Source organism: Cucurbita moschata, unplaced genomic scaffold (assembly GCF_002738365.1).
Source record: "Cucurbita moschata cultivar Rifu unplaced genomic scaffold, Cmos_1.0 Cmo_Scf00026, whole genome shotgun sequence".
Lineage (NCBI taxonomy): Eukaryota > Viridiplantae > Streptophyta > Magnoliopsida > Cucurbitales > Cucurbitaceae > Cucurbita > Cucurbita moschata.
Genome location: NW_019268542.1, coordinates 2,257,186 through 2,268,998, shown reverse-complemented (window position 1 = coordinate 2,268,998; position 11,813 = coordinate 2,257,186). Strand labels below are relative to the sequence as shown.

General features: G+C 40.5%; 2 protein-coding genes across 4 annotated transcripts; both read left to right on the top strand.

The window, feature by feature from the left end:
* Nucleotides 1-7,309: 7,309 nt before the first annotated feature.
* Nucleotides 7,310-9,407, top strand: LOC111462074. The gene is made up of 3 exons (XM_023105755.1): nt 7,310-7,528; nt 7,663-7,753; nt 9,061-9,407. Exons 1-3 carry the CDS (start codon nt 7,459-7,461, stop codon nt 9,194-9,196), a joined length of 297 nt encoding a protein of 98 aa, XP_022961523.1. The 5' UTR covers nt 7,310-7,458; the 3' UTR covers nt 9,197-9,407.
* Nucleotides 9,408-10,418: 1,011 nt separating this feature from the next.
* On the top strand, nt 10,419-11,648 carry LOC111462072 (SOSS complex subunit B homolog). Of its 3 annotated transcripts, XM_023105752.1 has the most exons (3): nt 10,419-10,605; nt 10,805-10,899; nt 10,980-11,648. In XM_023105752.1, the coding sequence occupies exon 3, from the start codon at nt 10,984-10,986 to the stop codon at nt 11,401-11,403; it is 420 nt and encodes a 139-aa protein (XP_022961520.1). In that variant the 5' UTR covers nt 10,419-10,605; nt 10,805-10,899; nt 10,980-10,983; the 3' UTR covers nt 11,404-11,648. The 3 variants fall into 3 exon arrangements, 2 of the variants coding, with proteins under 2 accessions (XP_022961520.1, XP_022961521.1); XR_002713698.1 differs by lacking the exon at nt 10,805-10,899 and having other exon boundaries at nt 10,980-11,423; XM_023105753.1 differs by lacking the exon at nt 10,805-10,899 and having other exon boundaries at nt 10,967-11,648.
* Nucleotides 11,649-11,813: the final 165 nt, after the last annotated feature.

Below are 11,813 nucleotides of genomic sequence, written 5' to 3'. Positions count from 1 at the left end.
GCGGAACCCACGCGAAACGACGGCCACAGCACGCCCAACCCTCAGCCCACGACGCCCAGCATCTTCAGAACACCTGCAAAGGGAGAAAAGAGAGAAAATTTCGAGAGAGAGAGAGAGAGAGATTTCAGACAAACGTCGGCGAGTGTCCAGTTTCTCCGACGAGCCCTCAAACCACCCTCAAACCAACACCAAACGACCTGTTACCACCATAAGAGGGATCCCTAACGAAAGCACAATAACTCAGGGTGAGTTTTGTGTTATTTCGTAAGCGTCGTCGTCGGTAACCGAGGTCGGAAAAATTAGGTTTCTTAATCGATTCTTAGATCTATGGCTTTTAGGAGCTTTTAGGCCGCAAAACTCCCAGAAAAGAAAGAAGGACGACGAACAAAGAGGAAAAGGGAAGGAAGAGGACCGAAATCGGCAACGGAAACGCCGCGGGAAAGAGAGAGAAAGCTTGCCAGAAAATTGGCCAAAGTCGGGTAAGGAAGACGAGATCCACGGATCCGGGTCAACCCGAACCCAGAACCCGGGAGATCCAGCCCGTTCCTCCCTTGGCCTCTGCCTTCGGCCCAGCCCAACTACAGCGGCCCAAACCTCAAACCGGCCCAGAAGCTACGGTTCAGTTGAACCAACCCAGACTAGACCCACGGTCCAATTGAGCCGGCCTGCAAACCAAACTTCTGCGGCCCAGCCCAGTAAGCCGAGGCCCAACGATTAGTCTTGGCCTAGTAGCCTTCCACAGCCCACGACCCGAACCACAACCCGAACCGGACTACGACCCGCGCTTCGACCCGACACTACCGCCCGACGTGGCTTCCTCTACTGCTGCCACGTGTCACACAGCGGCGCAGGCAGTCCCTCGGCTCGGCTCGGCGCAAACGGCTCGGGCTCCCTCTGACGACGCTCCGGTGGCTCCAGTGGCTGTTCAGCTCGGCTCACCTGTTTTCAGCCCGGTTTCCACTGTTCCGACCCTCCCGAATCTGTTTTTGGCCCCGATTAAGGTATTCGAGGCCGTTTCAGAGCCGTATTTCACATTTATTAAATTATAGGTAAACTAATTTTGAAATACTAACGGAAAGTGGTGGACGGTGTGATAGGAAACAAACCCCGGGGACGTAGGGAGCAGCTCTCCCGGAAAGGGAGCTTACGTTTAGCGATTTAGGGAGTACTTCGGCCAAGGCCAACCGAGTAAGTGGCCTTACTATAGGATAGGCTAAATAAATTGTATGATGCTTGATGTTATGTGCGAGTGTATACATATTTTGTTGAGTGACGCTTGATATGTTTGACGCACGTTGTGGCATTATGATGAGCATGATGATTGCATGATTTTTACCTTAATACGATGATGTTTTCCATATTGAGCATGCTAGATGATGATGAGTGCCATATTGCATCATGTCGTTAGATCGACGTAGGACACAACCCTAAGAGCATGAAATTGATAGTAATATAAATATCCACGAGTATGCGTTACCTAGAGTAACAAAGAGATGAGACTAGAGGGTTGTGTAAGAAGAGACATTACGATGGATTTAGAGGGACCTCATGCATTTTGTATGTTCATAAGCATAGGGCTACTTCCCCTAGAGATGATGAGTGCGGACGCGCACTTTACGATGAGCGTGAATGCGCACAGGTGCGAAAGCACACAGATGAGGGTGTTCATGAGGCGCATGACACTATGGGGTTCCGCTGACCTCCGGACGTTGCTACAGATTAGCTTGACCAGAGGGTCCAGGGGGTGTGCGAGCGCCTTGGGGACTCACATTCGCACGTGTGAGTCGTGTGTAGGGAAGTACTACACATCCAATTTGTCCGAGACTGGAGGCCACCTCTAAGATGATTAGAGATAGGTCCCTATTCATGATTGCATGTGTTTGCATTAGCATGGCCCCTATAGTGGGGTCACTTACTGAGTATTTCTTCGAAATACTCAGGTCGTGTGCCATATTGTTTTTTTTCAGGTAAAGGCAAGGCGCCCATGTACGGTTGACGGTGGCATCGTGATCAGAGACTGTGGCGCGTGCATAGGATAGATGCATATTTAATTCCTAGTCTTGGTTAGGATAGGGCGTTTGCATTTCATTCATTTATATTAATTAATTTGTAATCGTTTTATTTTATCTTTTTGAACTCCAGCACAATGTTTGAAACACGTAAGTCCGACAGTGTTTTCCAATGTTTTAATGTATTTTGAAGTTTTAAATTTTTCCGCTATTAATGATGAGCATGCTTAGATTTTTTATTCTGCATTAGAGATGAGCATGAGACGTTAGTGGCGACTCTAGATATGTGGAAATTTAGGGTCGTTACAGCACTCCTACCCGCTTTTAGGAATAGAAGAAAGGCAGTTCCCTTAAGCACTGACTCCAGGTCTTGAACAAGGGGCCCCCCCTCTCATTGGCCTGAGAGGGATTCGGTTCACTGGTTGGACCACAAACCAATTGTTCATTAGAGGATCAGTGAGACATAAGGAACAAGAAGTAACTTCAGGGGTAAAACGATAAATTAATCCAGCTCTAGTTACGAACAACCTGTGAAGGATCGACTTACTAATCATGGTTATATCAGATGGACAGAAATATATCTATAGTGAGGGGAGTGCAACTACTAGGCTATAGTGGAGTGTCCTAGTAGTTAACGAATGTTGGTTAACCAGGTTAATGAGTTTAACCGGTTAATCTTGGATCGTTGGAGCCCATGATCTATAGGTCCATTAGGTCCCTCTACTAGCTCATATCGAACTAAACCATAGAACAGTGTGACGAGTGAGTTCGAAGTGTTCGAATTCAAATTAGGGAATATGCGTTACATATATACGATATATTTAACCGCAATTTTGTTTTATTTACGAATTAAACAAAAAGAGAGAATCTGATATATTTAAATAAGATTTAAATATGTTAATCAATTATGTGTCGAAGTGATTGGGTTTGGCATTTGAATCAATATTAAATATTAATTAAATAGTTTAATTAATCATTTAATGTTACTTTGATTTGAAATTCATTATTCAAATTAATTGTTGAATTAAAATGAAGAAAGTCAAAATGTTGACTTTATTTAATGGAAAAATCCATGTGAGTGGAATTTTAAGTGTCAAAATTTGGTGATCTCAAATTTACATGAACATGCAAACATGGCTCTTTAAATAGAGTGATCATAGTACATGGGAGGTCTTCTTCTGGGTGAAAAACCTTGAGAAAAACCTCTCACAAACACTCTCTTCACATATACAAAATCCCTCCCAAGTTTAGTCACTCACCGGATTCCACAATCCCGTTCTAAGGCCGGAGAATAGTGGAGAAGACACTAGTGGTGGTTCGAAACCGGTTCGTGAGAAAAAAGGAGTTTGAACTAGAAAAGGTTAGTATCTAAACTCATTAAGTTTTAATACTTATGAACATGCTAGTTTTTTTTTTACTATAATTGATGTTCTAAAAGTGCGTAAGATCCAAATTGCTTCTACATGTGTTATATTAACACCATCACTAACAACCAGCCCGGCCCAGTAGCCTTATGCAGCAGTCAACCCAAACTAGAGTGTGACCCGCGCCTTGACCCGACGCGATTCGCACGACGTGGCGCTTCCTGCTTCTGCCACGTGCACACAGCTGCGCAGGCGGTCCCCTCAGCTCGGCTCGGCGTAAACGGCTCAGCGGCTCCTCCGACGACTCCTAGCAGCTGTTTGGCTCGGTTCCCCTGTTTCGACCCGATTTCCACTGTTTCAACCCTCCCGGACCTGTTTTCGGCCCCGATTAAGGTATTTGAGGCCGTTTTAGAGCCAAATTTCACATTATTGAATTATTGGTAAAGTAATTGTGAAATACTAACAGAAGATGGCAAACGGTGTGATAAAAAACAAACCCCAACAACGTAGGAAGCAACTCTCACGGAACGAGAGATTACGTTTAGCTAATTAGGGAGTACTTCGGCCAAGGCCAACCAAGTAAGTGGCCTTACTATAGGATAGGCTAAAGATTGTTTGAATTATGATGAAGTATGAGTATACGTTGTGTTGTGATGTATGTTAAATGTACGTTATTTATGTTTCGATGCATGACGTACATGTTATATTTGATGCACTTAATGGCTTCTATGATGAGTATGATGTGTGCATGACGATGCTATTAACATGATAATGTTTTCCATATTGAACATGCCTTATGATGTTGTTTTCCATATTGCATCATGTCGTTAGATCGACATAGGACACAACCCTAAGAGTATGAAAATGATATTAATGTAAATGTCCACGAGCACGTGTTACATAGTGTAACCAAGAGATGAGACTAGAGGGTTGTGTCAGAAGAGATGTATAATTAGACTTAGAGGGACCTCATGCATATTGTATGTTCATAAGCATAGGGCTACTTCCCCTAGAGATGATGAGTGCGGACGCGCACCGTATGATGAGCGTGAATGCGCACAGGTGCGAATGCACACAGATGAGGGTGTTCATGAGGCACATGACACTATGGGGTTCCGCTGACCTCCGGACGTTGCTACAGATTAGCTTAACCAGAGGGTTCAGGGGGTGTGCGAGCGCCATGGGGATTCACATTCGCACGTGTGAGTCGTGTGTAGGGAATTACCACACATCCAATTTGTCCGAAACTGGAGGCCACCCTTAAAATGATTAGAGATAGGTCCCTATTTCATGATTGCATGTGTTTGCATTAGCATGACCCCTATAGTGGGGTCACTTTCGAAATACTCCCGTGTGCCACATTATTTTTTAGGTAAAGGCAAGGTGCCCAAGTACAGGTACGGGTAAAATTCCTAGTCTTAGTTAGGTTAGGGTGTTTGCATTTCATTTATTTAAATTATTTAAATTATTTTTCAGGTAAAGGCAAGGCGCCCAAGTACAGGTATGTGGAAATTTAGGGTCGTTACATTTGGTATGTTATTTTCTTGAAGCTTTATTTGGTGGTAACCATACCGAAGGTCTATCTTTGACAATATCGTTGCCTCTCTGAGTTGATCGAATAGGCCTTCTATTCTAGGCAGAGGGTATTTGTTCTCTTATTTAACTATCTGTAATTGATGCACAGACGCATCTATATGTCTTTCTTTTTTTACAAACAACACTGGCGCACCCCAACGAGATACACGAGGTCGAATGAAACCTTTGTCCAGTAGGTCTTATAATTTCACCTTTAGTTCTTTTAACTCCGCTGGCGCCCTACGGTAAGGTGTTTTGAAAATATGCCAAGTTTCCAGTCCGAGTTCGATAGCGAAGTCGACCCCTTAAGTAGGCAAGTCTTCCGAAAATACGTTCGGAAACTCATTTACTACTGGTACGTTTTCTAGGGTCTTTTCTTTTCCTCTGACATCTACGACAAATATTAATATAGCTCAACCGCCTTCTTGGACTAATCTCTTTTCTTTCATCATCGAGACTACTTTTGAATTATTCCTCGTACTTGTGCCTTTAAATTTAAAACTATGTCCCGCTGATAGTGAGAATACTAATTATTAGTTAGTTAAAAAAAACTAAAAAACTTAAATTTAATACTGTTTATAATATATTTATTAATGAATAAAAATTAAATTAAAATTTCACTATTATATCACTAATAAGTATATCTTATTTAATATAATTTGATTTTAAGTTTATATAATTTTCTTGAAATAATTTATTTGAGTATAATTATTAAGATTTATTACCAAATAAACTTAAAAATTATTTTTTAATATTTTTTTTAAAAAATATAACGGGTGCATCTAGAGTAGTGGTATCGTAGTACCCTCTCACGATATTGTCTCGGGTTTGATTCCCTAGATGTGCATTTTTTGAAAATTTTCTTTTTGTTAATTACTTTAAAGTTATTTTTTATTATTTTTTTTTTTTAAATATGACGGGTGCATCTAGTGTAGTGGTATCATAGTACCCTCCCACGGTACTGATCAGGGTTCGATTCCCCGGATCCCTTTTCTGGTTCACGTCTCGCCTTAACGTTTAGTGTAGTGTTATGGGCTTGTGTTTTAAAGGTTTGAGAGGAAATCCGAAAGAGAAAGCACAAAGAAGGACAATATGTGCTAGTGGTGGGCTTGGGTCGTTACAGTTATGGTCACAGGAGACTGGGTCATATGTACCTCGTGATTAGGTACTGGGTCTTAATAAATGGTCGCCATTGGTTGGGGATGAGAACAAAACACCATTTATAAGGGTAGTACTGGGTCATATGTACCTCGTGATTAGGTACTGGGTCTTAATAAATGGTCGCCATTGGTTGGGCCATTGGTTGGGGATGAGAACAAAACACCATTTATAAGGGTAGTGGAAACCTTCCCCAACAGACGGGTCGTTACAGTTATGGTCACAGGAGACTGGGTCATATGTACCTCCAATCGGGTACTGGGTCAACTCTCATTCTTACCTTCCCCAACTCTCAGGCTAGGTCATTTCGGGGCAAGCGGATCATTTCTGATGAAGAGAATGATTCGGAGTTCTTGTAGAGTGGAACCGTGCAGTACCAGACACGAGATAGATCTTCCAACGAACTAGTACGTAGAATTACACAGAAATTTAGTTATAGGCTAAAAAGAAAACACAAATATTCTTTTGACTAACAGAGTCTACTGGACAGGGTTCAACTAGCGGAGACTCGTGGAATAGCTGGAGTAATCAGTCCCCAAGTAAGCGAATTATGGGGGACCGTCAAGCACATCCGGCAAAGATCAAGGGGGATCTCGTTGTTACATAGCTCAAGTCGGAGTAACGCGCCATCGGACGTTCAAAAGGTAGTTTCATGATCGGGCATAAGTGCCCGAAAGTTGTCTGAAACACCACAAATTCGAAAACATTAGATTTCAATCAACCACCCAAAAATTTGTAACCATCTAACAGAGTTCAAATATTTCATGAGTTAGATGAACACAACTGCTTGTGTTAGATGAACACGACTCTTCACTATGGTATGATATTGTCCATTTTAAACATCCGTTAATTTAAGGAATCATCGGGTTTATAATCAATAAACAAATAAATATATATATATATATATATATATATATATATATATATTATTATTATTTGAGTTGGTTTGGGTTAATCATAACATTTATTAAAAATTTTATTTTAATAAAAAATGTTAATTCATAAAATTATATATATATATATATATATATATATATATATATATATATATATATAATTAATTAATTATTTAATTAAAATTTGTAATTCAATTTTGAAAATTATCTCCTAAATAATTAAAAATAAATAATTTAATTAGTTTAAAAAATTACATAATTTCGTATGTTTATTCTTAGAGCCTACGTGGCTTTCTTCGCCACCGTCCGCCGCCCACCGATTTTCAGGCGTTTGCCAAATTCGACTTTCCTTCCTTTCTCTCATAAACAATTAGCCATTCCCCCAATACCGAAACCTCCGTTCTTCATCTCTTCTCTTCCTTTTCCTTCGCCGATCGATCTCTGTTCCCGCTCCCCATGGCTGAATCCAAGGGAAAACTCGAATCTCTCAGGGAGTGGGTTTCCGAACACAAGCTTCGCACCGTCGGTAAGTTCAACTCATCAATCCTCTCCTCTATTTCATTTTCCTGATTTCCGATGGATTGATTATGTTTAATCTTCTCGTTACTGGAAGTTTCGTTTTCGAGTTATAATTGATTTGTTGTTGTGTTTGGGGTGAAGGATCTCTGTGGCTTAGCGGGATCGCGGGTTCTATTGCGTATAATTGGTCTCAACCTAATATGAAGACCAGCGTGAAGATCATCCATGCTAGGTGAGTTTCTAATTTTTTATGTTTTATGTTTTTCGTTAATCCTGGATTTGGAGTTCTCCTAGTGCTGATTATTTATGGAATTTTGATTCTGGAATGAATTAGTGAATGATCCTTTTTGGTTGAAAGTCTGTAAAAATCATCCCTCTTTTGGGATCTTGACGAGTCTTGAAATGTTGAGGATGTTCTGTAGCTATTCAGAGAAAACTAAGATTGTTGTCTCGTTAATTTTGTTTGAAGTAGAACAATTGGTTTCTCTTTAACAAACAGCTGATTGATCGTGTTTGTTCTTAAATTTTTGTTCTAGAATTTTGAAAATTATAATTGGAAACTACTTTCTGGAAGCTCTCAATCCTTTTTTCCCTCCTTATTCCTTGTCCTATGATTGTGTTCTTTGTTTTACTGATGAACACCGAACACGCTTAGCTTCTGCCTTAGGTGCTTTTGTGGCCTTGTACTGTCCATGACCTCTAATTGGAGTGCCCAACACAAGCTTTTTTTTGTAAATTGTAACTTCTCATACCATCAGCTTATATTAGAGGGCCTTTATGTAACCACTCAAGGATGCCTTGTCCCGTTGACCCTTGTGCTGTTCGGGCTGTTCGGGTTGTTCGGTGCCTTTTTGGATGAAAGCTGAGGCTTGGTGCTCATAAAAAGTTATTGAGAACACCTTGAACATTTTCATTGAACTTCAAAAGGTCATGTCTAATTATTGAAAATGCAACACGATTTCAATGTAGCTCTTCTAGTTATTTCATATCGATGTCTATTACATCCATATTTCCTCCTTTATGATCAGGATTAAACATGGGATTTAGTGGAAGTTTGACAATTACCATTGAGATTTCGAACATAGACTCGAAAAAATTGAAAGTCGATAAAAGTTCATGAAGGATCGAATATTAGGGATCAAAATGAAAAACTTGACATAAGCCAAATTCATTGTATCCACTTTTTTTCCTATTGAAAGATCAGCCTTTTGTCTATGTGTTTTCGCATCGAGAATTCTTTGTAGACGAAGAGATGTCCAAGGGCTGCTTACTTCCCAAATAGATCCTCTTACATCTGTATACAAACGCTAGTTTGTCAAGAATATGCAAGAAATGCACTTCGGATTGTTGATTCATTGCCAGAGATGGGTCCTAAAATGCATCTAAGTTATTTGTTTTATATTTTTCATTCTATGTTTTTTCTCGGGCTCATTCGTAAAGTTGGTTAAATCGGAGCTCTTTGTTTAGGGGCAGATGTATAGAAGTTTTTTACATTGGCATTTCTTTTCCATGTGTTAAGTTCTTCAAAATCACTCTCAGGTTACACGCACAGGCTTTGACCTTAGCTGCTCTTGCGGGCGCTGCAGTCGTCGAATATTATGAACACAAATCCGGAGCGAAGGCCGAGCGATATGCCAAGTTCCTTCCCGTTGATAACTACTCACACAAGGACTGAGTTTTTGTTGTTTTGCTCTTTCTATACTGGAGGGTAATAAAGTAGTTTCATTCTGAGGCTTAGAATTCTTACTTCTCCATTCTTTTTTAATATCAATACAGGGGAGCGTTATTCTGCTCAATTCATGTAAGCAATTTGTTTGTAAACATGGAAGTGAATGTTTTTGTATTATGAATGAAGTATTGGTTGGTTCTTGAGGAGCCCTGTTCCATTTTGTCTCACTTTTCTTCGGCCTTGTTTGGTCGTGAGACCTCGTATCGATTCGATTGGAGAGGAGAACGAAACATATTTTAAAAGGGTGTGGAAACCTTTCCCTATTAGACACGTTTTAAAAATCTTGAGGGAAAGTTCAAAAGGAAAAGTCCAAAAGGACAATATCTGCTAGTGGTGAGATTAGACGGTTATAAATGTTATCAGAGCCAGACATTGGTCGATGTGCTAGCGAGGAGGAAGAGTTTTGAAGGGGGTGGACTTGAGGTGGTGTGCCAACAATGACGCTGGCCCCAAAAGGGGTGGATTGGAAGGTCCCACGTCGATTGGAGAAGGAAACGAGCGCCAGTGAAAACACTGGGCCTCAAAGGGAGTGGATTGTGAGATCTCACATTGATTGGAGAGGAGAATGAATCATTCTTTTATAAGGGTGTGGAAACCTATCTCTAGCATATGTGTTAAGGAAGCTCGAAAGGGAAACAAGGACAAGAGAGCCTCAATAACGCTGGCTCCAAAAGGGGTGGAGAGTCATGAAGGGGAGTGGACACGAGGTGGTATACCAACTATGACGCTGACCCCAAAAGGGGTGGGTTGGAAGGTCCCACATCGATTGGAGAAGGAAACGAGCACCCGTTGGACCCCACAGGGGAGTGGATTGTAACATCTCACCTCGATTAGGGAGGAGAATGAAACATTTTTTACAAGGGTGTGGAAACCTCTCTCTAACATACGCGTTTTAAAAAACTTTGAGGAATCTCAAAGGGGAAACGCTAAAGAGGACAATATCAGGAATCTCAAAGGGGAAACGCTAAAGAGGACAATATCAGATAGTGGCGGGGATTTGAGCTGTTACATTGGTTCTTTCCTTTCACTCGAAGTTGAGTGAGACATTGTCTTTCTTATTCCGTTTGGACTTTATAAACAAAATGACGTTTTTAACTTACGAGGTTTAAAAAAAATGTATCCATAACACGAGGTCGTGTTTTAAAAAGTCAAGATAGAAGAAGAAGAAGAAGATAAATGTCTGGAAATTCTAACCCTTTTCAAACGCCAACTTACAAGACCCCAAACCTTCTCCTCCCTTTAATCACGATTCCTTTTCGGCCCTAACCTTTGAATTTATTCTCACTCGTTTCAGATGGATCGAGAAAATTTAAGAACGATCCAACAACTTCAACTTCAGCAAGATTGTTCGTAAGGTAAGTGACTTGATTCTTTGAATTTCTTAATTGTACGTAGAAATTATACTGAAAAAATGAGTTCAGTTTGTTTGTTATGATGTTTTTATAGCAAACCTTTCATGAAAAGTAGTGATTCGAAATGTTCGATTTCGACTGAAATCTCCATTTAATCGAGAAGGATGTTGATATGGTTGAATATTTGGATTAAAATTGGAAGGAACTTGATTGTTGTTGTCCATTTTGTCTGGAAAAATGGCGCTGCGCCCGCTACCTGTTTGTGAAAATGCCTGAGTGAAGTTATGAACATTTGATGTATGTTTTCTTTAGTTTTAGACTGTATTTTACATAATCATTAACTTAATTGCATCACTAAGTTCAGTTTTAAAAAGCAGATAAATGATGATATCTCTCAAGGACTTGGTGCCAGCAGCCCAGAACAATGTGAACACACAATTCATAGTATTAGAGAAAGGCATGACAACAATGGAAGGACAAAACAAGACATGCCAATCACTTGTGGCGGACGAAACAGCAGCAGTTCATTTCCAGCTATGGGGAGAAGAGTGCGATGTCGTTGAGCCGAGCGACATCCTACGCTTGACGAATGGGATATTTTCCTACAGCCGAAACAGTAATCTGGTACTGAGGGCAGGGAAGAGAGGGAAGATAGAGAAGGTGGGAGAGTTTAACATGGTGTTTGTAGAGACACCGAATATGAGCGAGATCCATTGGGTTCCCGACACGACTAACTCGAAAAAGTACGTGAAGGAATCCGTTCTATCTCCATATTCTCGCATCTTTCCGCCAATCCGTTGATTTGAGTGAATGGGTTATTCAAGTAATGCAAGAAAAGGTCAAGAAAAGAGTAGATTTTGAAGATGCAATAGACACTATGCTACACAAACATTATGGTCATTGTTGCATTTAACTTACTTTTGCCTAGTTTACTTTTGCTTTGGAAAGCATTTGAGGAAGAGAACATATAGAACAACATGATCTAAGTAAGCTTTCATTGGTATGAAGTTGAACCTTGAACTCCGTGGTCTTTGTAACGACCCGAACCTATCGCTAGCAGATATTGCACTCTTTGGGCTTTCCTTTTCGAGCTTTTCCTCAAGGTTTTTAAAATGCGTTCAGTAGGGAGAGGTTTCCACCCCTTAAGAAGAATGCTTCGTTTCCCTTTCCCCAATGTGGGTTTTTTACAGTTTTGGTCATGACTTTATATA

What these genes read in the sequence shown, in the direction of transcription:
- LOC111462074 (XM_023105755.1), top strand. Translation starts at nt 7,459, where the DNA reads ATGGCTGAATCCAAGGGAAAACTCGAATCTCTCAGGGAGTGGGTTTCC. An exon ending in ACACAAGCTTCGCACCGTCG is followed by an intron (nt 7,529 to 7,662) that starts GTAAGTTCAACT and finishes TTTGGGGTGAAG; the next exon opens with GATCTCTGTGGCTTAGCGGG. An exon ending in GTGAAGATCATCCATGCTAG is followed by an intron (nt 7,754 to 9,060) that starts GTGAGTTTCTAA and finishes AATCACTCTCAG; the next exon opens with GTTACACGCACAGGCTTTGA.
- LOC111462072 (XM_023105753.1), top strand. Translation starts at nt 10,984, where the DNA reads ATGATGATATCTCTCAAGGACTTGGTGCCAGCAGCCCAGAACAATGTG.